The sequence below is a fragment of the Coenobita brevimanus genome, chromosome 45 (assembly GCF_032717465.1).
Source record: "Coenobita brevimanus isolate Jiangsu-jjx chromosome 45, ASM3271746v2, whole genome shotgun sequence".
Taxonomy (NCBI): Eukaryota; Metazoa; Arthropoda; class Malacostraca; order Decapoda; family Coenobitidae; genus Coenobita; species Coenobita brevimanus.
In genome coordinates, this window is record NC_136998.1 from 344,578 (window position 1) to 369,549 (window position 24,972).

The following is a 24,972-nucleotide window of genomic DNA, read 5'->3' on the forward strand; positions in this document are numbered from 1 at the left end:
GAGGATGGAAGGATGTTAATTGAGATGGATGCAGTAAGGAAGAGATGGGCAGAGTATTTTGAAAGATTGTTAAATGTAGAGGAGGAAAGGGTGGCTGAGATTGTGGCGGATGGAAGGGTGCAAGGAATAAATGTGTTGGGAGAGTTGAATGATTCTTTGATTACGAAGGAGGAAGTGGAGAAGGCAGTAAAGGAGATGAAAACAGGGAAAGCTGCAGGTATGGATGGGTGTGCTGTGGAATGCCTGAAGGGTGGTGGAGTGACTATTGTTGACTGGTTAGTAAGATTGTTAAATGTGTGCTTTGCGAAAGGTATGGTGCCAATTGACTGGGCAAGTGCTTGTGTGGTCCCATTGTATACAGGCAAGGGTGATAAGTATGAATGTACTAGCTTTAGGGGTATAAGTCTGTTGAGTGTTGTAGGTAAGGTGTATGGTAGAGAGTTAATAATGAGAGTTAGAAAGGGTACTGAGGGAGTGATTGGTGATGAGCAGTGTGGCTTTAGGAGAGGGAGGGGATGCGTGGATCAGGTGTTTGCGGTGAAACAAGTGTGTGAAAAGAATGTAGCGAAAGGCAAGGATGTGTTTTGGGCATTTATGGATTTAGAGAAAGCGTATGATAGAATTGATGGGGAGGCTTTGTGGACTGTTTTAAGATTGTACGGACTTGATGATAGGTTACTAAAAGGGGTGAAAAGTTTTTATGCAAATAGTAGAGCGTGTGTAAGAGTGGGAAATGCTGTGAGTGATTGGTTTCCTGTGAGACTGGGGATGCGACAGGGATGTGTGATGTCGCCTTGGTTGTTTAATATTTACATGGATGGTGTTGTAAGGGAGGTGAATGCAAGAGTTTTAGGTGGAGGTCTGAGTCTGGTTAATGTTGATGGTGGAGAGTGGAATCTGAAGCAGCTGCTGTTTGCAGATGATACTGCACTGGTGGCTGATTCAGAGAAGAGATTAAGACAGTTGGTAGGGGAGTTTGGAAGGGTGTGTGAAAGGAGGAAATTGAAAGTAAATGAGAATAAGAGTAAAGTGATGAAGTGTATGAGGTTGGTAGATGGTAGGAGGATGAATATAGTTTTGAATGGCGAGTTGCCTGAGGAGGTAGAGTGTTTTAAATATCTAGGGTCACATGTTGCTGTGGATGGAAGAATAGATGCAGAAGTGAAGTTTAGAATAAATGAAGTAGGAAAGATGCTTGGAGGAATGAAAAAAGTGATTAGATGTTGTTCACATAGAATGGATGTAAAGAGAAGGCTGTATGAGGGTGTTATGGTACCGACTGCATTATAGGGGGCTGAAACATGGAATATGGGTGTAGCAGAGAGGAAAAGTTTGAATGTAATGGAGATGAGATGTCTGAGGAGTATGTGTGGAGTGACGCGTATGGATCAAGTGCGAAATGATGAAGTGCGAAGGAGAACTGGAGTTGTTTGGGAGATGGCTGGTAGAGTTGAGCAAAGGGTGTTGCGATGGTTTGGGCATATGGAGAGAATGGATAATGAGCGATTGGTGAAAAAGATAACTAGATCTGATGTGAGAGGTGTAAGGCTGAGAAGAAGACCACGAAGAGGATGGATGGACAGTGTGAAGAGAGCGCTGGATGCGAGAGGGATGTCTGTTGAGCAAGGAAGAGTGGCTGTGCATGACAGAAATAAATGGAGAGAAATTGTGAATGAATAAGTGATGACGCAGCCATGAGGGGATATTCTCCCGCATTTGGTCTGATCTGCTAGTCAGGTCAGGTGCGGGTAAGGGGATGAGTGTGTTATGATGTGGCAGGGGTAAACCAGCTCTGCTGTCGGGCCCTGCTGCGGATGTCACTGATTGCATTGCGCAGTTGACCCTTGTGTGGTGTGGTGCGGTGAGGATCTGTCCGTTCTCCCTTTTGGGGCTAAGATGTGAATGAATGTGTTTGAATGGATGAGTAAATGGTGTGTGTGTCGTCCTGTCTCGGCTACCTCCCTTTCCTTGGGGGAAGCAGCCTAGGTATATAGATAGATAGATAGATAGACACCCTACAGTCCTATTCTGTTAAATAAATCCTAATATTACTCTTCCTAACGTAAAAAAGGATGTTAGAAAATCATAACCAAAAAATTAATCGCCAAGGAAGAGGTGCTATATTCGCGGCGCACGACTCTGAGGTTGTCATTATCGTACCCTGGCAACCTATCATTCAAAAGTGCGTCCCATTTCGTGTATAACATGAGACGCAAGTGATTCGTGTATAATATGTTCGTGTATAATTATATTCGTGTATAATATATTTGTGCATAATATTATGATTCCTGCATAATATGATACGAAATCGGACGCACTTTTGAATGGTAGGTTGCTAGGGTACGATAATGACGCCGTTGGTTTCGTTCGTTTAAAGATTTCCTGCACCTATAGTGCAGGCCGGGCCATACATTAGCCCTGTCAGTGGCGTATGAGCTGACTTAAAAAAAAAAAATAGTAAGGGGGAAGACAGGGACTGGGGATTGCCCAGCACACACGCCCTGTCCTCTGGCTGGGTTTGTAGTGTGTGTGACGATAATGACAACCTCAGAGTCGTGCACAGCGATTACCCGACATGAATACGAGCCAGTCACTTAAAGGAAACTACCCTGCCCCTCACCCGACTCCTCAGCGGTGTTGGCGTCACAGTCCTCCAGGATGAGATGGAGGAACTTTAGCTGCCTCTCCGTCACGCTCCCTCCTGTTGGTGGAATTGTGATACATTACTTGATCTGTCTATATATCTGTCTACCTAGCTATCTATCCATCCATTCATCCATCCATCCTATCTGTCTACCTAGCTATCTATCCATCCATTCATCCATACATCCTGTCTGTCTATTTATCTGTCTACGTAGCTATCTATCCATCCATTCATCCATCTTGTTGGTGGGCTTGTGATACATTACTTGATCTATCTGTCAGTATCTATCTGTCTACCTATCTATCTATCTATGCATTCATCCATCCATCCTTTCTATCTGTCTACCTATCTATCTATCTATCCATTCATCCATCCATCCTTTCTATCTGTCTATCAATCCATCCATTCATTCATACATCCTATCTGTCTATCTATCTGTCTACCTATCTATCTATCCATCCATTCATCCATCTATCTATCTATTTGTCTATCTATCTATCTATCTATCTATCCATCCATCCATCCATCCATCCATCTATCTGTCTATCTCTCCATTCATTCATCCATACATCCTATATATCTATCTGTCTACCTGCCTATCTATCCATTCATCCGTCTATCTATCTATCTACCCATCCATTCATTCATCTGTCTATCTCTCTATGCATCTATATAACACACACTTAAGTCAGTGACTGCTATAATGCACAAACCACTCCACGTCCCTCCAACCTTTACCGCAACACAGCCTGAGTGGACACACGTACTGGAGTCTCGGAGCTGAGGTGGATTGGAAGGCCAGTACTCGCGCCAGTTAAGAAGAATCCCTATCACCTCTACCTTAGAGATTTATTTTTGGATATGGCTGGTTAATATCCTTTTGTTGATTGTTTACGCTGAGTATGGTGATATTAGAAGGGTTTATATGACAGAAGAGGACAATTAGACACAATACGCAAAATAAATCGCTTAGGAAAAAATGTTAGGAAGCTTTAACCGACGAGAATGTGTGCCTTAGTGATGATGCATATCGGAAACCGTATTCTCCCTTAGCGATTTATTTTGGGATATGGCTGGTTAACATCCTCTTGTACATTATTTATGTTGATAATGGTGGTATTGGAATGATTTAAATAACACAGATAAGGAGGGTAAGAACTGGCAAAATAAATCGCTTAGCAAGAGGTGTTAGGGATATTCCGTAACCATCGAGAGTATGGGCCAGGGTAACCACATCCTATTCCCACACCACCTTCCCTTCATCAGTTTTAATCTCATTGCCATCAGTACTTCCCATCTCACTATATTCCTCCCACCTCCACACAGTTTTCCCGTAATTAATACAGACCCCTCGCACCAGAGAAGTACATGGAGGTTATAATACAAAATACCCCCCACCCCCCGTTCGGAAAATCCTAAGGAAGAAAAGATGGGGGGACAACATTAAGAGAAGGGGGTGGAATTCTTAGCTATATTAACAATGGGTCCTTTGTCGTAACTGTGATTTCGTTTGACAAGAATTGATAACATGAAAAGTTTCTTCTCATTTCTTTCTCTGTCCGTCCTAAACAAACAACAGGTCTGACAGTTTTCCTTTCGTGACCATGCATCCCTCCTCAGCAGCCTCTCGTCTGAGAACAATGGACTGGCGTCAGCAGGAAAGGAGTATCAGAGAAGGTCCACGGCAGGGTTAATGAATCAGTATCAACACTTTTTGTTTTTATGCAAGGAAGAAGGAACCAAAGGCCAGAAGCCCGCAAACCGTTCCTTCCAAGAAAAAAACAAAACAAAAACAAAAACAATACAAAAGAGAGCCAAATTCAAGATCCATTCATTTCGAGATGCTTGGACACACTGCGTTTGAACGACTGGAGATCATAGAAAGAAGGAAATACACACACAGAGAGCCAGTTCCTGAGCTGACCTGTAGGCACGTATTCTCGTATTCTGAGGGAGAAGCTCCCAAACACCTCTTCCTAAGCGATTTATTTTGCTTATTACACCTTACAGTCCCTTTCTGTACTAAACAAATCCTTCCATTATCACCATACTCTGCATGAAGAACGTACAAAGAGATATTAACCAGCCATATATAAAAATAAATCGTTAACGATGATGTGTTAGGGAGCTTCCTTACCCAATGAGTATACGAGACTCAGGCCATTATACTCTCACTTAAGGAGGCTCCCTAAAACCACTTCCTGTATTTGCGAAAATTATGGTGATATTACAATTATTTTGAATGACGCAGATGATAGAAACGTGAAATGAGCAAAATCAATCGCTTAGGAAAAGTGTTAGGGATCCTCCACGAGAATACGGATCTCAGACTTCTAGGCCCGTATACTGTATTCATCGGTTAAGGATGCTCCCTAACACCTTTTCGTAAGCGATTTATTTTGCTTATTACTCATTACTGTCCTCTTTGGAGGTACATAAATCCTTCCAATATCACCATACTCCTACTCAGCATAAATAACGTACAAAAGGATATTACCCAGCCATACCCAGAGATAAATCGCTAAAGATGAGATGTTAGGGAAGTTCCTTAACCGATGAGAATGCGAGTCTCAGGCCCGTATTCTCGTCATTTGAGAGGCTCCCTAGCACCTTTTCCTCAGCGATTTATTTTTGAATATGGTGAGTTAATATCTATTTGCCTGATATTTATGTTGAGTATGGTGGCATCTGAATGATTGAAATGATATAGAAGAGTAAAAATAACAAGCAAAATAAATCGCTTATGAAGAGGAGTTAGGGAGCTTCCTTAACACGTGAGAATACGGGCTTCAGAGTGCTAGGCACGTATTCCCTTTCCTTATTTGTGCCTTCAGTGTTGGTGTCAAAGGGACAGGCAACATAATGGCAGCAAAGTGTAGTAGGGAGGATAAATAGGTAAAGAGAAGGTGTTGGGGAGCTTCCTTAACCAGTGAGACTCAGACTTCAGTATTCAGTCTCATTTAAATCACATGGTTTGATACCTGACGGAATAAAGTTCAAGACTTGTCCCTCCCATGACAGAGTTAGTTTAGAACCCCCATAAGGGTGGGGTGGAGTTGACCTGTGGTCCACCTTGTTGTTGTTGTTGTTGCCACAGGTTCATCTGGAACGTGAACGCGGTGGACTGCAGGCTTGAGCTGCCCTTCTCCCACACTCCTCCATGCTCCTTTGGGGTAATAAGGGAGTTGTTGAGGGACGTTTGCGCCACCAGGCAGATGAGTCGCCTGGCAGTATTGTTGCCACCACGTGAAGGCGTCCCCCTGCAGCACCCCTCACCTGGAGTGGGTCGCCTTCACGTTGTGGCAACGATATGACCAGGCGACTCAACTGCCTGGTTATAAAAGCATTCATCAGCTACTCTCCAATCCCCCAAAAGAAAGATGGTGGACTGCAGAAGGGCAACTGAAGTCTGCAGTCCACCGGGTTCACGTTTCAAATGAACTTGTGGTAACAACAACAACAACAACAACAACAACAGCAACAACAACAACAACAACCAAATGGACAAAGTAGAAGTGGTTACACTGTAGGCCACAACACTTACCCTGGGTAGTGACGATGTTCCGCACACTGTCACCTGTTGAAGATGGAATAGAATATGATGCTAGTCACGAAGAAGTGCTTTGTGTGTGGTTCATAGAGACTATACTCTGTTCTCTTTAACTTATCTTAAAACTACCATCTCTACATCTCTGTTACAGAGCTGTAACGCTAGATGATGCTAGTCACAAAGATGTGCTGTGGGAATATGACCCTAATCACAAAGAAGTGCTGTGGGAGTATGATGCTTGTTACAAAGAACTGCTATGGGAATATGATGCTAGTCATAAAGAAGTGCTATGTAAACAATGCAAGGTGATAGTATTGTCTTATTCTGCCAATGAGCTACGTGAGGGTATCTGCAAAAGGACGATAACAGGTCTATAAATAACGCTTCGCTAGTCTTATGTTCTGCGTGGCCGGCTCAGTCTGCTGAATGAGTTTGAGGGTGGCAGTGGGTGTGAATTGTTCACTGTTTTTGAAATGGAGCAATGCAACGCAGACACATAACGCCGAGTGAGCTGCCCCCGCAACACAGAGGAGCTCGGTCGCCGCAGAGGAGGAGCAAATCAGGGCCATCATTCTCGTCTGTTATGGCAGCTCACTAACACCTATTCCTTTGTGATTCATTTTCGGATATGGATGGCCAGTACAATTCTGCTCATCAATTATGCAGCGTATGGTGATATTCTATCTATAGGCAAAATAAGCAAAACAAATCGCTTAGGAAGAGGTGTTACGGAGCTTCCTTAAATTAACGAGAATGTGAGCCCAGAACTTAATGTGGTGGCTCGTTTTCTTGTCACGTAAGGAAGCTCCTTTACATCTTTTCTTAAATTATTCATTTTGCTTCTAACACCTTACTGTTCCATGCTATGTTAAATAAATCCTCCCAGTATCGTCATACTCATCATTTTTTTTTTAAATAACAGAACAGAGGAAGGAAAAACAAATGAATTAAAAAAATAATCCAAACATCAGATTATTGGTGTCCTCCATTTGTTAAAAATCTGTAACAGTTGGACTTCAACAGTTGTAGGGTGATGTTTGAGTGGAAACAACTCTGGCGAAGCGAGTTCCAAAGAGATGCAGTTCGGGGAATAAAAGATTTCTGATAAGCGGAAATTCTGCATTATGGCAGGGTGACATTTCAGTCATGAGCACTACCAGATGCCCGTGTAGCACAGGGGAAAGCATGAAGAGATGGCACAATGGATGCAACTTTGTCTGACCTTTTGTCATAAAAGTATCTGGAAAATAATGCAAGGAAGGCAACATTTCCTCTTACCTGTAGGGGTGGTAGTTTATTTGAAATAGCAGGGTTATTAATAATTCTAACAGCTTTGTTCTGATTTTTGTCTAGTTGTTTTAGTGCAACCTCTCCATATCCATTCCACAAGGGTGAGCAATATTCTAACTGCTCGTCAGTGAAGAAGCTACGAATTCTGTACAGTAACCCAAGTTTCTTTGGGGGGTTTTAGAAAGTGATCTGACACGAGAGGTCCAGCTTAGGGCATTGTTAAGTGAAACATCGAGAGTTTCAATACTTTTGTAGATAAGAATATCAGTAGCACTGAAGGTAGAGTAGGAATCTGGCAATATCTGTCTATTACTAAACTGTATATATTTGGTTTTACTAGCATTATATGAGACAATGTTATTTTGTCCCGATTCAGTGATCCTAGAAAAGTCTTGATTTATGGAGATGGCTGTACTGAGTTGAGAGTTAGAGATATTAGACATTGTAAGCGGGTGTTTAAGTGTGAATGAGCTGTGAAGTGTCGTGCCATCTGCATATGAATGAATGGGATTATGGGTGACAGATAAGAGGTCATTATAATATGAATTAGGAATAAAGTTGGAGCCAAGAACTGATCCTTGTGGCACGCCGGCATTAATTGAGTGGAAATTGATATATATATATATATATATATATATATATATATATATATATATATATATATATATATATATATATATATATATATATATATATATATATATATCATCTATTTTTATCTTTATGTTGCTGAGATATGAGGAAAGCAGAGGAGCAAAAGACTTTAGTCCATAGAAGGAAGTTTGGATAGCAGGGAACGGTGCCATACTCTGTCAAAAGCTTTAGAAATATCAAGGGCTACTGTATGAGTTTCTCCATGGTGGTCAAAGTTATTAACCAGCCATATCCATAAACAAATACCTCAGGATGAGGTGTTATGGAGCTTCCTTCCCCAGCGTGAATGCGGGTCCAGGACTTGACGTACTGGAGGCTATTCTTAAGGTAATTTTGAGTACTAATATACCTACGTGGGTCCAGTTCTCATTTGTTACCAAGTTAAAATTACCAGTGTCCTCACGGGTAAATAATGAAGGAGATCATTTTGGGACGTGGTGGTTCATTGGTTAGGGAGGTCGTCTATTGTATAAAGTGAAGCTAGTTCGAGCCCGGCTGGCCAGGGTTTAGTTCGATGATCCGATTTTCATTAAAACAGACTTTACTGATCTTCCTGTAGACCCGCCGACATGTCATTAAAAAAAAAAAAAAAAAAAAAGTATTACGACACTACCACCCCTGCATGGGACAGATCTAGCTGCATTCAATATAGACGGTAGTGCTGGTGCCAAGGGGGTGACATGTGAAGGTGTATAAACGTTCGAGGACTGCTGAGCCTCAGAGTTGAACACACAAAAGTTATGAGACTTCGATTCCTTTTTTTTTTTACAGATCGTAGAATTAAACCTATGAGAGAGAAACTGTAAGCAGGTTTGTAATTTGCGGCGGTTAATTACGAAACACCGTAACGTTTAGATGCGCTAAGTCTGCATTCCACAGTTGAGAGCCTGATGTGCACCATGCAGAAAGGTCTGATAAGCTTCCAGCATCATCACAAGCTAAGGAAATTATCGACAAAAACTGAGGTTGTGCATACATTCTTGCCATCAATTTTTGATAATTCGACCCAGTGTAAGTAAAATTAGTCTAAGAATAATTTCCTTATAATTTATAAAGCACGGCTTTCCTGGGCCGCCATGTCTATACGGAAAGGCTTATCTGGTCTTACTTCAACTTGACCAAGATTTGTGCCCGTTTCTGGTATATTTCATGAGTTCAATGGCAGAAAACGACAATGCTACGGCTCTACATCCCGTCCGCCACACTGACTCGTGACTAGCATCGTATTTAAGTGTTAATCTCCTCTTACGACTGAGTATTCAAGGTGGAGAGGTGGCAGTTCCAGGCTTGGTTAAAGTAACATGGACATACAGTAAGTGCAATAAGACTTCAGGTCGGCTAAACACCACTAAGGCCCATAGTCCAATCGGTTGAGGAAGCTCCCTAACACCTGTTCCTAAGCGATTTATTTTGTTTATTAAAACTTGCAATCCTCTTCTGTTACACAAATCCTTTCAGTGTCGCCATATTCTGCGTAAATAACGTTATAAAAAATTAACCAGCCATATCCAAATATAAATAGCTAAGAAACAGGTGTTAGGGAGCTTCCTTAGCCGACGAAAATACGAGCCTAGGAAGGAAGCCTCGTAGGCACCTCGCCAAAGCAAGTAAAAAAAAAAAAAAAAAAAAAAAATCTGTTTGAGTTTAATTTTGAAAATTTAGACTAAATACCAATATGACAATGCCATCATGTACACACACTGGCCAAGTAGCTATGTGTTAACATCTTTATATGTGCCGTACTTAACAGACCTGATGGCATTTAGTAAGTTAGCATTGATTTGACTACATGGTACAGTATGTCATCATCATCATCATCATCACCGCACTATAGTGTATATATATATATATATTTATTTATTAGGGTGGTTCTTACGTACACACGGATTTTTTTTTCTTCAAAATGTTCTACTCCTAATCTCTAATCTTTTTCCTACTGAACTGAAAGTTCTCGATGCAAAATATTTTTTTGATATATCAAATTTTAGGGGTTGCACAGGGACCTTAAATTTATATTTATTGCAATTTTGGATAATTTCTTAAGAAAAAGTAAGCGAAAGGTCAAGTGGCTTAAAGTGCAAGCACTCGGGTCCCCTCCCCTAATAAGGAAGTATTAGCCGTGCAAAGACGGGGGTATCATGGTTGCTAATCACCTCCTGTTGCTCGACAAGCATTGATTTTCTGGCGCCAGGAATCTTTTTACGATGTTCTAATACTACTTGAAGCAGAAACTTGGTTTGCTGTTCGTCACGTGTCAGCAGACGATTATACTCTTCACTGAGAGCAACTCCACGCTCTGAATGGTCATTCGTAACTTTGACGTTATTGACAACCTTAAGAGCCTCTCCACAATCTTTTCTAGCTAGCCAAGTGTCTGGATTCTGGTTTAGGAAGTCAATTGAGAGATGAAGCTTTTCAAAGAAAGATAAAGACCTTTTGGTCACAAAATCAGAGAGCTGAAGCTGCTTAACAGTTGCTGGATTGATTGCCTGTCGCTCGGGAGCATCTTCATTCCCTTTGCATTCCTGTATTGCTCTTGTCATAAGCATCTTTGTAGATGTGGACACTGAGGGGTCAAAAAATGAAAGCGCCACCAGCTCCTCTGACAGGTGTACCACAGGTGTGATGAGAGCTTGGCTAGAACAGCTTTTGATAAAGCACATATATCTATATTTTCAAATTGCTTGCGCTATAAGCAGCCAGTTTAAATGTGGAATAGTTTCCGAAGCTAAAAAGATCAAAATTAGCTTGCAAAGTTTACCGTTATCAAAGAAAATTAAAGTTGATTATAAAGTTTCATAAAACGATGAGTGACGTTTGAAGCAAATTATGCACCCACGTTGTACACCCACGTCCGCATGTTGCACTATATCCACCCACAGTGTACACTCACGTCCGCATGTTGCACAACAATACTGTATATGCCAGCATTTACTTCAATGACATCATCAGCGGCCAATCAGCAGCAGCGTATCAAACACACCCTACTTGCCGCATACATCTCAGCTGCACAGGTCAATCAAATAGACTATAATTACCATAAAGTAGTATGGCATGAGAATGAATTTTTAATCATTCAGAAATACTGAGCAAGAAAACTATGTAGGAAGTATTCTGGATAATGGTAGTGGTAGCAGTGGTGGTAGTAGCAGTAGTAATAGTAGTAGTAGTAGTAGTAGTAGTAGTAGTAGTATTGGTATAGTATTAGTATATCAGGAGTGGTAGATGTGGTAGTAATAGTAGTACAGGTAATAGAATCAGTATGAGTATCAGTAGTAGCAGCAGAAGTAGTAGCAACCTCAGGCTCTTCTAAACACGAACCCGGTGGACTGCAGGCCAAAACTGCCATTTGTCCGCAGGCCTCCATCTTTTAGGGGAATAGCGAGGGAAGGTTGGGACGTTTGAATAACAGGGCAGCTTTACCACCTGGCTATATCAGTGCCACCACGTGAAGGTGTCCCACTTCAGCGCCAGGAATGTGGGTATCTAAGTCTGTAAGCTGCAGATAGGGATAGCAAAACAAGAAGGCTCTCCCCCGCCCACCGAACCCTCCAAGACATAAGTTATGAGTAGTGTGGGTGATCTTGGGAGGTAGACGGGATATAAGGGCTACTTACAGACGTCGGCGTTAGAGGATTGTTGTTCTCTCGGGACATTCCGCCACTCTGGGGAAACAAGCAGAATGTAAGCTTAGGCGGTCAGTGTAAGATAAACAAAACACTCAGGCCATCACGTCGGTTAGGGAAGCTCCCAGACACTTCTTCCAAAGCTGTTTATTTTGCTTATTACACCAAGCCGTCCTCTACTGTGCTACTGAAACCATTAATATCATCGTTCTCTGCATAAATGTCGTACAAATCTATATTAACCAACAGTATGCAAAAAATAAATCGGTAAGGAAAACGTGTTAGGGAGCTTCCTAAACCGATAACAATACGAACCTTTGACACAGCAACACCCGTGCCCACCAGCGGGTCTGAGGGCCGAACAACTGACTAACTTTGAACAAATTATTCTCAAAATCGACTGACCTAATTTTTTGCTCCACCCTTCCACAAATTTACTCAACATCAGATCACAACTGTCTGAATTAACTCTGCATAGTGACCGTGAGCTTTGACCTTCTCCTGTGACACTGACCTTTGACTGTTCTCAAAATTGAATCATTGTAGGCTTGTTTTATCCTGAACCTTCTCACAAATATTACTCTACATTAGATTAAATTCCTGCTTATGTTGACCTTGCCATATGACCTTGGCCTTTACATGATGTTCTAAAAAACAGTGGGTCAACCTCTTGGGTGATCCTTAACTCATCTGCTGAGTTTAATCCAAAAAAGATCAAAATTCTTTTAGATATTTTGTTTGCACACACACACACACACACACACACACACACACACACACACACACACACACACACACAGGCATATATGCATACAAAAATGCGAACACAACACACATATAAACATGAACACACACACACACACACACACACACACACACACACACACACACACACACACACACATACAGATTTTTTTTTTCTCTCTCTGCACTCACCTGCTGGTACTCCACGTTGGTCATCCTAGAAGTAAACAAAGAAATATTAGTAAATAATTACATACTAGTTCACGCTTCGTTGCCAAAACCTCATCTAAACCTCAACCCAGTGGACTGCAGGCTGAAGCTGTCCTCTCCCAGAAGTCCACCATCCTCCTAAAGGGCGACAGGGAAGGAATTGAGGGACATAATTTGTATAACCTGGCAGCTCCACCGCCCAGTCACATCAGTGCCACCACATGAAGGCGTCCCTCTCGAGCCCATCCTGAACATTCTAATTGGCCTTATAGAAATTGCACGTATATACTGCAGCTGATGTTTCTGTTTAGGCGTGTTTGAGAATTAGTAGGTAGAGATGTAGGGAAATTAATAATAATAATAATAATAATAATAATAACAATAATAATAATAATAATAGTAATAATAAAATAATAATAATAACAATTATTATTATTATTATTATTGTTATTATTATTGTTATTAGTGTTATTATTATCATCATCATCATCATCATCATCACATCCCTGTGGGAAGTTTCATTATTTTTGTCAATAATAATAATAATAATAATAATATCATTATTATTATTATTATTATTATTATTATTATTATTATTATGTAACTGTGAGCTGGCAGGAGTTGACCAGTTCCAAATGACATTACCCGGTGACCACTGGCATCTCCTTAGTTTTATGAATCCTCCCATTTGTAGTGAGATTACAGGGCTGATTTGACTAGTAACCAAGGAGACTCATCTGTACCCCATAACTGAAGCTCATCATATTTCACGCAATTGTGACTGACAAATGAGGATGTGAAGGAACGTTGTGGTGTGGATGTGGAGATACAATGGAGAGACAGACTGACAAATGAGGAAGTGAAGGAGCATTGTGGTGTGGATGTGGATGTGATAGGAAGCGTTAGGAGAAACACACTGACGTAGTTTGGCCATGTGGAGAAGATGGAGAGTGAGAGACTGATGAGGAGAGTGTATGTGAGTGAGGTGGAGGGGGGGAGAGGGAGGGGGAGGCCAAGGATGAGATGGAGGGATGGAGTGGAGAGGTATATGAGAGAGGTTTGTGTGAGCTGGGAGCAGGGCAGTGAAATGGCGGGGGACAGGGTGACATGGAGGCGATTTGTTTGTGGCCACCCTGTATAAGGGATTAAGGTGTCTGGCAATAGATAGACAGATAGATAGATTATTATTATTATTATTACTTAAATTAAAATTGCGGTATTTCAAAGGCTATTCAGCCTAGAGCCTTCAACCTTGGTGAACTTGGACATCTGTCCACTTTTTTATGAAGGGGGGGGGGTGAAAATATAGTGGCAATCTGTTAAAAAGATCTGATATTATCTGGAACACAGAAAAGAGATTCAGCCACACTGCCTCAAGAATCACTAAAGCTAGGAAATTGAAATTTTACTACAGTATAGCCTTAAGGGATATGCAGGCCGGAAGGGAGTATGATTCCAAGCATTTGATCATTGTCTGAGATCGCCTGGGGTCAAAAATTGAAACTTTTCCGGATATTTCGGATGTCAACTAATTTTCCATAAAGGATTAAAGCTAGAGCCACCAAATTTGGTGGGCTAATAGACTGTGATGGCCTAAGGTGACAAGCAAAAGATCAGTTACCTTGACCTCAAGGTCCCTTTATAGCTCGGTGTCTAGTAGGAAATTACTGTGGGAAGTTTTTCCTTACCAAAATCGTCCTTGGACAATTTCATGGTGTTCTATTATTATTATTATTATTATTATTCACTAAGAGAGGTGCTGTAGAAACACGCCTTCACAGAGTGGCACTGATATGACCATGTGGATCCAGTGCCCCGCTATACTAGCGTCCCTCAACAACCATCCCGTCTCATGAATGGAAGATGGTGGACTGCCAGAGAGGGGCAGCTATGACAACAAGACATACAGCGTTCACTTCCAACACCCACGTACTATCAAACACTGCTGATTGCTAAGAGGAACCGGTGGCAGGGCAAAAATAAAGTCCGTTATAATAGGTGACATGAGAATCTATCTATCTATCTATCTATAGCCCGACGCCCTAATCCCGCAAAGGGTGGCCGCAGACAAAACGCCTCCAAGTCACTCTGTCACCCACCATTTGACTCCCCTCCCCCCAACTCACCCCCCCCTCCCTCATATACCTCTCCACTCCATTCCTCCACCTCATCTTCGGTCTACCCCTCCCTCTCCCTCCCTCCACCTCACCTACATACACCCTCTTAGTCAGTCTTTCATTCTCCATTCTCTCCACATGTCCAAACCACCTCAGTGTATTTCTCCTAATCTTTTCAACCACATCCACATCTACCCCACAACGTTCCTTCACTTCTTCATTCGTCAACCTGTCCCTCCACGTCACTCCACATGCTCCCCTCAAGTAACTCATTTCCACTGCTCTCACTCTTGACTTGTTCCCCTCTTGCAAGGTCCACGCCTCGCTTCCCTACGTCAGGGTAGGGATCACAATACCATCATGCAGTGACTTCTTAACTTCCATACTCACCTCCCTGTTTCTCATCACTGCTTTCAGTGTACCAACAACCTTCCTTCCCTGCTGTACCCTTTCACGTATCCCCAAAGTTCCATCCTTACTCATCACACTACCCAAGTACTTGAATGCACACACATTCTCCATATCCTCACCATCCAACCTCACTGCACACTCTGTGACTTCATTCCTCTCAAACACCATAACTTTACTTTTGTTTACATTAACTTTCAGCTTCCTCCTCCTACACACTGTCCCAAATTCATTCACCAAACCTTGCAACTCCCATTCATCTTCACTCAACAATACTGTATCATCAGCAAATAGCAACACCGGAAGCTTCCAAATCTCACCCTCATTCATTAGGGCCACCCCCACATCCACTGCCCTACCTTGCACCTCCTTTACAACCCCATCCATATATATATTAAACAGCCATGGAGACATCACACAACCCTGTTTCAGTCCCACACTGAGATCAAAGAACTCACTCAGCTCACCATCCACTCGCATGAGAAGCACCACAGAAAATATTGTTATTGTCATTATCTTTGGGGCACTCAAAATGCAAGGAAAAAAAAAAGGAGACTGACTTGAAGACTGACACCGTCCGATACTTTAGCCTGCCAAGGACATGCACTGGCAGAGCCAATATACACTCAGTAATAATAAGTGACACAGGAAGGGTCCATAGATCAACAGTATAATCAAACTTAGCACAGCGAAATCCTTGAAAATAAGAGACTGACTAGGAGAGCCCCCCGCTATCTAACACGGTTGATTGCCGGGATTAAGCACTGGAAGTTCTGTAGAATAGAACACCAGTCTCATGTGTTCTGGGAACGGCTCAATCTGCTGGCGTGGGAAGTGCAGACATTTTTACTATTTTAAGCTACCATTTGTCGGTGCAATTAATGGATATACGCAACAAACGCTAAAAGTAATATAAAACGGTTGCTGGATGTAGAAAATGCTGCAAGGTACACCTGAAAAATGAGATGCGTAATTTTTGGACCATCTTGTGTTTTGGAGAGTGAATATCACTTGCACTATCAAAGGTTTCCCTTGTATGAACATTATTCTTTGAAAAATAGGCATTATTATTATTATTATTATTATTATTATTATTATTATTAGTAGTAGTAGTAGTAGTAGTAGTAGTAGTAATGGTGATGGTAGTTGTGGTGGTGGTGGTGGAGGTGGTGGTAGCAGTAATAGTAACAGTAATAGTAGCAGTAGTAGTGGTGGTGGTGGCGGTTGTGGTGGTGGTGGTGGTTGTGGTGGTAGGAGTAGTACTAGCCACAGATGTTATAAAACTATACACCTCACATCTTCTAATTATCATTTTTGTTACATGTTCTTTGATATCAATTCCTATTATCGAACTGCATCCATAAACTAATAACATATGGTTGACGTACACACTACTGTATAGCATTTTTAATTAATCAGATTACTCAGTTTTCTTCTCGTCTAAAAAAGAACCAAGTACAGAAATCAGCTGACAGTCTGTGTATGACGAAAAAGAACAAGTGATTAAAAGATGTGCAACAATATTTCAACCAAGTTAAAAAAAAAGCCAGTGAATGTCATTGTAGCAAAAGTTGAATAAAATAAGGATTTGCAGTAAAAGAGGCCAAACAATAATGTTACAAATACTGTAATATAAAATGATAAAATATCTATAATCAAATTAATGCAAAAGTATAAGCATTAGCAAAAAAATCTTACCAGAAATATAAAGAAAAAGAAAATAAAAGAATAATAAAAAAGTACAAAATAATAAAATTCTTTCAGTGAAAATACTTTAAAAACTCTTCATAATAAAAAATAACTTAACAAAGATTTTTAAAAATTTAGACAATTATAAAATTTAATCGGCATAAAGAGAAATGTTTTCAAAGTTTACAACTAAAAAAATAATTAAAAACTACATCAATCCCATACCACAATAACAAATGCACTAGTATCCATAGAAAACACAGATACATCGCCCGTCCTCATGTCTCTGTACCCAAATTATACGAAAGGTTAGGACATCCAAGCTTTCTTCCAGGACATTTACCCTATATTCCTTTCTGAACTGGGCAAAAGCACTGTTCATTGGCATGCCATTGAGTAAATGGGGAATATTATTCTTGATAAAGAGTCGTGAACTTTCATTAATCTTTTGATATACCTTGCTTGGGTCAGAGCCATGTGGTGTCTCAGTAACAGCTGCTTGCAGTTACTGGCTCATAGAGTATATTGGAACACCACTCATTCTTTTTAAAATCATACTAAACGCCACTCCGAAGCTTTTCAAAATTTATTTTAAGACTTGTATTACACTTACACAACAGAAGGCCATAACTTCGAAGGCAATATGAATTAAAAACAATAAATATCAATATCTAGATGCTTTAATATCTAAAAAGGCTATTAAAAGAAACATATAAAGTATCAAGTTTAAAATCTGTATCATTAAAATCATAAAAATGACATAAAACATGATGACCTTCATAGTTATTTAAGTGTATCACTTTTAGCTGACCAATTTTCAGCATTAGGTATCCATTTGCAATTGAAGATTTTTAATGAAACGAATGCATTCTGTCTTGCTTATGTTTATAATAAGTTTATGATCTTCCAGTGTGGAACACAGTAAAGCATACAAGGTCTCCAAATCTGTAACTGACCAAGCAAGAGTACTAAATCATCTGTGTAAGCTAAGATATTGTTACATCTTAATATTCATAGATACGTCAAAAAGAACACATAACCAGGCCAAGCCCTTAATCAAAGATGGCCGAACACTTCAGGGTTTTATCTCTTCTAGGCACAGGTGAAGTACACAGGCAAAACACTGAATTTTCCCTCTCTCGCAACCTCCATCCTCTCCAACTACTCACTCACTGTCTGTTCACTGACTGACTGAGTCTCACTGATTCTCTGACTTCTCCATCCTTCATTGATTAGCTTATTGTCCGACTCACAAACTCTACCCTGACTCTATCACTGTCCATCTGCCACTGAGTCACTGACTGTCCATTACTCCTCTCTGACTGGCTGCCTAGCACTAACTAACTGCCACTGACTGGATCCCATGCACAAAAACACTGTCCGTTACTCACTGGCTCACTGACTAAACTGTCTGGCACATTGCCACTGAGTTCACAGATCTCCTTAACCCGCTCCGTCCCGTCGACATATGGGTACGTTGCAACATTTTGCATTTGCCAGTCCCGGCGACGTACTGGTACGTCGTGCAATTGCAAGGTCCCTAATATGCACAATTTTCAATTTTCACGCGTGATTTCTTGTACATATACACGGGACACCTTCCTCTATTCCTCTTCAAGATGCCAAGCAGAGACAATGCCTTACACCGCATAACCTCCCCCCTCCCCCCCTCATGCCATTGTCTCGGCAATTCACCTGTTATCAGTGATCTGGCCAGTAAAGACATTCAGGGCCAGAGTGATTCCCCAATCGATGACAATGTGGAGGACAAAGTTTACATAGCATTAGAGGAAGAAACAGTCAGAAATAATGATCAGGTAATGTGGCAAAAGGAGGTCAGGTATGGTGATGAGTTAGTGAGTGAAACAATGCTTATAATGCCTATATTACTGTTTGAAAACCAATATACTCTCGTACTACATGTAAATTCTTACCAAGTAAATAAATAAATACCCTTTATGAGTGGTGTGAAATAGTTAACCTCCCATAGAACTCGTTTTCTTTGGTGCCAGCCTGTTGGAAAACCCAGTAAGGTAAGGAGGTACTGCTACCTGGATCGAGTATTTTAAACCTCAGGTGAGCGATTTCTCTATGAATTTTCGATGTTTCTCAACAAAAGCGGAGGTTTTAGCCAAAATTTTTTTTTTCGAAAATACCTCGGGATCGGGGAATGTCAGAGGTGCGAAATAGCTCGGGACGTGATGGGTTAATACCCCACACTCCCAGTTCCACCTATTAGTGCAGCCCAGAATATTCTAGAGTCTAGGACAGAACTCTCAATTTCTCATGCAGTAATGCACTAAAATTAATTATGCACAGTAACAATAATGACAATAATGAATTCCTAAGGGAAAAGAGAAAGAAAATGACACAGACATGCCATAATCCCAGAACGTTCCTCACATCTCCAGATATAAACATTAGCCTATTCCTAAGGCATAGCACTTAGGCCAAAATTCAAGTCACGGTTCTGAACCTGATTCCTTGTTAACCCCCAATGCCAGTTCACGTCTGAGGACGTGTGGTCGATAGGTGGACAGGCGCCGGTTCACATCTGAGGACGTTTTAATATTTCCCATGCATTTCTAAACTTGAAAGCATGGAAAATTCACTGAGCGTGGTATGGTGGGGCAGGCTCTCTTGTGCACATAAGGGTGCGGGGATAGGCTAGCTGGGAGGGACGTGGTGATGGGGGTGACCGAGGAGGGTGGGAGAGAGGCAGGCAGAGACAGAGTAGGGTGGAGGAGAGGTACAGACGTCGGAATAAGTTCGTTTCCTTTCCGCGTTCGTAACACTGCTCGATGGAGAGATATCCCCTCCTCCTCCCTTCCTCATAATCCCACACTCCCACCTAACCCCCCCACTTGTCTCTCCGACCCCATGACTCCACCCGGTACCCTCCATACTCTCGCTCACAGCCAGCTGGGGGTTTCTGTACTTCAAGCACCATCTAAATTACGTGTAGTCCAAACAACTAATAAAGGAATAGTACAGTATATACATAAACCAAGATAGGAATAGGTTTACTATACTGTGTGTGTGTGTGTGTGTGTGTGTGTGTGTGTGTGTGTGTGTGTGTGTGTGTGTGTGTGTGTGTGTGTGTGTGTGAGAGAGAGAGAGAGAGAGAGAGAGAGAGAGAGAGAGAGAGAGAGAGAGAGAGAGAGAGAGAGAGAGAGTTGGAATGGTAAGAACAATCAGGAGAAATACTGATAAAAAAAGTGAGTGAGAGGAGAAACTGTAGCAGAGAAGAGGAAAATACGCGGGTGAAAAAATGGAACAATGTTATGGAAGTGACACAGGGACGCAAGCACACACACACACACACACACACACACACACACACACACACACACACACACACACACACACACACACAAACGAACACTTTCTGAATATTTGTCGACCCATCTGTCTGTGCCTGTCTGTGTACTGTACCCCTCTCTCTCTCTCTCTCTCTCTCTCCCTGGATCCTTTGTCTCATCCCCAGTTTCCTTTTCCCTCCTTCCACTTTCTTTATAGGTATCTGCTCAGTCCCTATCTTCCTCCCTCTCACTTGCCTTTCCTTCGTCTCTCCTCCCCTCTGTCACTTCTTACCTCACTCTTCTCTCTCCCTCCCTGTGTCACAACTTTGTCTTACTTTTTTCATCTGTCACATGTGTTGCTCTTTTTTCTCCATTACTCTCCCCGTATTTCTTTACTTGTACTAAATCCATTTCCTTCACTGCTTTCTTTCAGCAGTAATAACTGCATACTTCTTTTTCTCTCTCCTCTCTCCGTCTCTCCCAGTCACCCGAAATCATTCATTCCGCTCTTCCCACTGTCTTTCCCTCCCTCCCTCCCTCCCTCTCCCTCCCCTTGTCTTCCCTTCTTAACATCCCCCTCCTCTTTCTTGCCCTAAAAATTAACCTATTTTCTTCCCACCCTTAATCTCTACTTTCTCTTGGCAAATTTCTCTAATTTCTCTGTTTCTCTCCCTCCCTTTTTACTTGAATGTCATTCGTTCTACTCAGCCTCAATGCTTTCGTCGTATCCTGCTTAGTTCTTTCCCTGCGTCCTTGCCAGAATAACACACTTTCTTCCTCCTCCCTGTTACCTTGCCTCCTTTTCTAATTTTTCTCATTATCGTTCTCAGTATTCCGTTCCACAGCTGTCTTTCCCACTTTCTCCGTTTGTTATCCCTGTTTCTATGTTTGCTCCATTCCCATGTTCTCTCAGCCGTCTCCCCTTTTGTCTCTACTTCCCAGTCTCCCGGCCTATCGATTCTCTTCTCCCTCACCGTCTGTCGCTCCCTGTCTTTTAACTCCCTCTCTCTCTCTCTCTCTCACACACACACACACACACACACACACACACACACGCGCACACACACGCACACACACACACACACACAACACACACACACACACAAACACACACACAGTGTAGTAAACCTTTTATATATATATATATATATATATATATATATATATATATATATATATATATATATATAAATATAACCAAATCACGGCGCCTGGTGGTTTAGTGGGTAATTAAGGTGCTCCAATCGGATTCAGCCGGTGAAGGTGTATATTAAAGGGGTGGTTGGGGTTATTGTTCACGTAATGCCACTCAGAGATGAGTGAGGCTGATCACTCTCATCTTCAATGTCAGGACCAACATGCCTAGCCCCGGGCTTCTACGTTCCTCATGGGGCAACGTATTGATTGGATGATGGATATATATATATATATATATATATATATATATATATATATATATATATATATATATATATATATATATATATATATGCAAACTAACCACAGGAAAAATGAAAGGAGCGATAGTGAGTACTTTCGTATATTACATCTTCAGACAGAGTGAGACAGAAACGTAAAGGGTAGAGGTCTTTTATGCACACCCGCAGCAGGGAGTGGCACACAGAACAATGGATGACATGAATTTTTACCTGCGGCTTAACTTATGGTCACCTGCAGCAGGGAGTGGAACACAACAAAGGATGACCTGAATCTAAAAAAGCACGTGACAAAGAAGGAGGGAGTAGGAGGGGAGGAAAGGGGAGTGGGAGGGAGGGGGAAGGGGGAGGGGAGGAGGGAAAGGGGGAAGGGGAGAGGGGGGAGGGAGGAGGGGATAAATACTGCTGCTTAACTTAAGACCCAGAGGATTAATGCTTGGTGTGTCCCACACAGGTGTGACTACACCACCAGGAGATGACAGGGAACAAACACTTGTTAGTCTGGGGGATACTGCTTTAAAATTAATTTAGTTAACAATTTATTACACTTAAAATGACCATAGCTCATGTTTACATTCTTTTCATATGTGCCAGAAATTAGACAAGATTCTATTACATTTCTTTCATCTAAGCTTTTTGATCTTGCTAGAATCTTGGAGCCTGTCCAGTCAATATGATGATCACTGGATGCTTTGTGCTGAAATAAACCACTACTCTGTTGGGCTGTCCTTACACTGTATTTATGTTGTGAGATTCCAGTTTCCAAATCTTTTCTAGATTGTCCTATGTAAAATTTGTTACAACTTTTACACGGGATTTTGTAAACAACGCCTGAATTACTGAAAGGGCTGTTTTTGATGAGGGTTTTCTTGATGGTGTTCTCATATTTGAATGCTACTTGTACATTGGGTTTCCTCAGTGTGTGAACAACATCAAGAACATTTTCATGGAAGGGGAGGACAAGGGTTCTTTGAATGTTCTGGCGATCTAGTTTATTAGTTTTCCCTTCAAGGAATCGTTTCTTGGCTGTATTGTGGCACTGAGTTAGTATTGTTACGTCTCCACCCCACACTGCCACAGGCTACAACAGCAGTAGTACAGTACAGGAAAGACGTTGCCCAGTGAGTTGTTCTTCTTATGGTCAGCCTTTAGGTGTGCAGTACAGATGATCAGCTGAGGCGAAAATAAACACTGGCTCCTTAAAGTTCACTGTCTTTATTTTCCAAATAATTCCACTTAATTCTTTCCAACTTCACTGTTCTCACAAGCACTGGAGCTATACACACTTTATAGATTGCAGTTACACTTAATGTTTAACAACACTTCACAGTTAGTACACTTAATGCTTGCCAGCAACTTTTCACAAACCTCACCAAAACCGCACTACACCAAGACCGACTGCACTTTACTCAAACTGACCTGAAACCCGACTAAAACTCCAAACTGACTTGACACCTCACTAAACTTGTAATAATCTGTACCCCATCCTTATATAAGCTTGCATTGTTCTAGAAACGTCCACTTCTCCAACATTCTAGGACATACTGTCTTGCATCAGCCCCTAGCAACAACAGTTACCAACTACGAGACATCAAAACATGCTAGAGTTGTCTCACATTACATAACACTCTAAGTCATTAACCATACGAACTTAAATTCCATAATTTAACAAGCAATTACTTAAATAAAACATTATAAAGAAAAAAAAAACACAAATATAAATGAATGTTTAACACACGAAACAACTACGCTCACAAACACCAGGCACACTGGCAACTCCCATGACTCGCACCGAAACCCACGGCACCAGAAACGTCTCGAAGGCACGAGACCACCCAACTGGCAAATCTCCCTTCATAACACTACCCGCTCCCTACTTCTTTGTCGTCCCGACAAAACTACACAGTATACACAAACATAAACATAAACCCTAATTCTAATGAAACATCTGACTATACACAAAATAATCTTTCAACTTATTAGGTCTTCTTCTATGCCGCTTCCGACAATGTCCTTGTTCCTCCACATAGTCCACTCCTCCAGGAAGGTCTTGGTCCTCTTCTTGACACAGCACACATCACAGGTCCGACACCACTCTTCAACATCCTGATGCATGGCAATCCAGTAGAACTTGTGTCGCAGCCGGCTTGGAATTGTCTTCACTCCCAGGTGCCCATTAGTGATCTGGTTATGGGACTCATCCAAGATCTTGGACCTCATCTTCTTCGGAACCACCAGTTGCCAATACTTGCTGAAACAATCGGCTGTCTCCCACTGACGCTCCAGTAGTCCGTTGCTCAAGCAAAGAAGGTCCCACTGACTCCAGTAGCTTCCGGTCGCAGGGCCCAACCTGGAAACTCCTCCCCATGATGGTCGCACTGCACTCCGTTGCAGCCACTCCAGCACCAGTTGCAAATCTGCATCCTGCATCTGCATCCTACCCAGGTCTTCTCCGTCCGACACCGGCCCCGTCACTACAGTACAGCAGCATTTCTTCCTGTGATTCCCATTCCTACTACACTGCATATCTGTCCTTCTGTCTTCTCGCGCACTATTCATCAAGGTTCTTTTGCATTTCTTCAGTGGTGGGTCTTCTGCAGCCTTCTTCTTATCATCCCAACCATTCTGATCCGCAAGTAATTCAAACTGTGCACGGTAAGGTTCCCAAGATACACTACCATCACTTTCTTGAGGTTTCTTCTTAACTAGATCCCCATTATAGCCATGCACTTCACTAGTTTGGGGCCTAAAAACTGGGGCATCATAATTAAGGCCAGGACTTAAAATTTCTGCACTCTGATTATTCAACCCTGTAATGGTACAGCGCCGTTCAGAAATTCGTACTACACCCAAAATGGAAGGCACAAGCCTCAGTCCGCTCTTTCTGGACGACATGTTATACCCCGAAACTCTCGCCACCGCGAGAGCAGCAAGTACCGGAGCAGTGTCAGTCACACAACGAATGCGAAACTTGAGATGAAATGGATAAATATAGATACTGGAAAGTATTATTACATAATTATTATTGAAGGAAATACGTAGACGTTCTGTGGTTGTGATGAAAACACGTATACAAATAACAAGATATAATACACAAAATGGATGGAAATGAAAGTCTGATATGAATCAATAAGTGAATTATGAGTTGCATACTCTCCCGCTGGAAGGCACACACACACACACACACACACACACACACACACACACACACACGAGCAACAATAACAACAACAGCCACCACCATCACCGTCGCCGCCACTTAGCACCGGCCACAACAACCGACCACCACCTCACCACCAAAG

General features: G+C 41.8%; 1 protein-coding gene across 1 annotated transcript in view; it reads right to left on the reverse strand.

The window, feature by feature from the left end:
- LOC145398382 (uncharacterized) overlaps nt 1–24,972 on the reverse strand; it is an 83,507-nt gene that overhangs the window by 25,231 nt on the left and 33,304 nt on the right. The window contains exons 2-5 of the mRNA XM_080271259.1: nt 12,701–12,725; nt 11,756–11,803; nt 6,189–6,221; nt 2,621–2,701 (exon numbers count right to left, since the gene is read on the reverse strand). Of these exons, the coding sequence (XP_080127385.1) occupies nt 2,621–2,701; nt 6,189–6,221; nt 11,756–11,803; nt 12,701–12,725 (187 nt within the window). The remainder of the gene's footprint in view (nt 1–2,620; nt 2,702–6,188; nt 6,222–11,755; nt 11,804–12,700; nt 12,726–24,972) is intronic.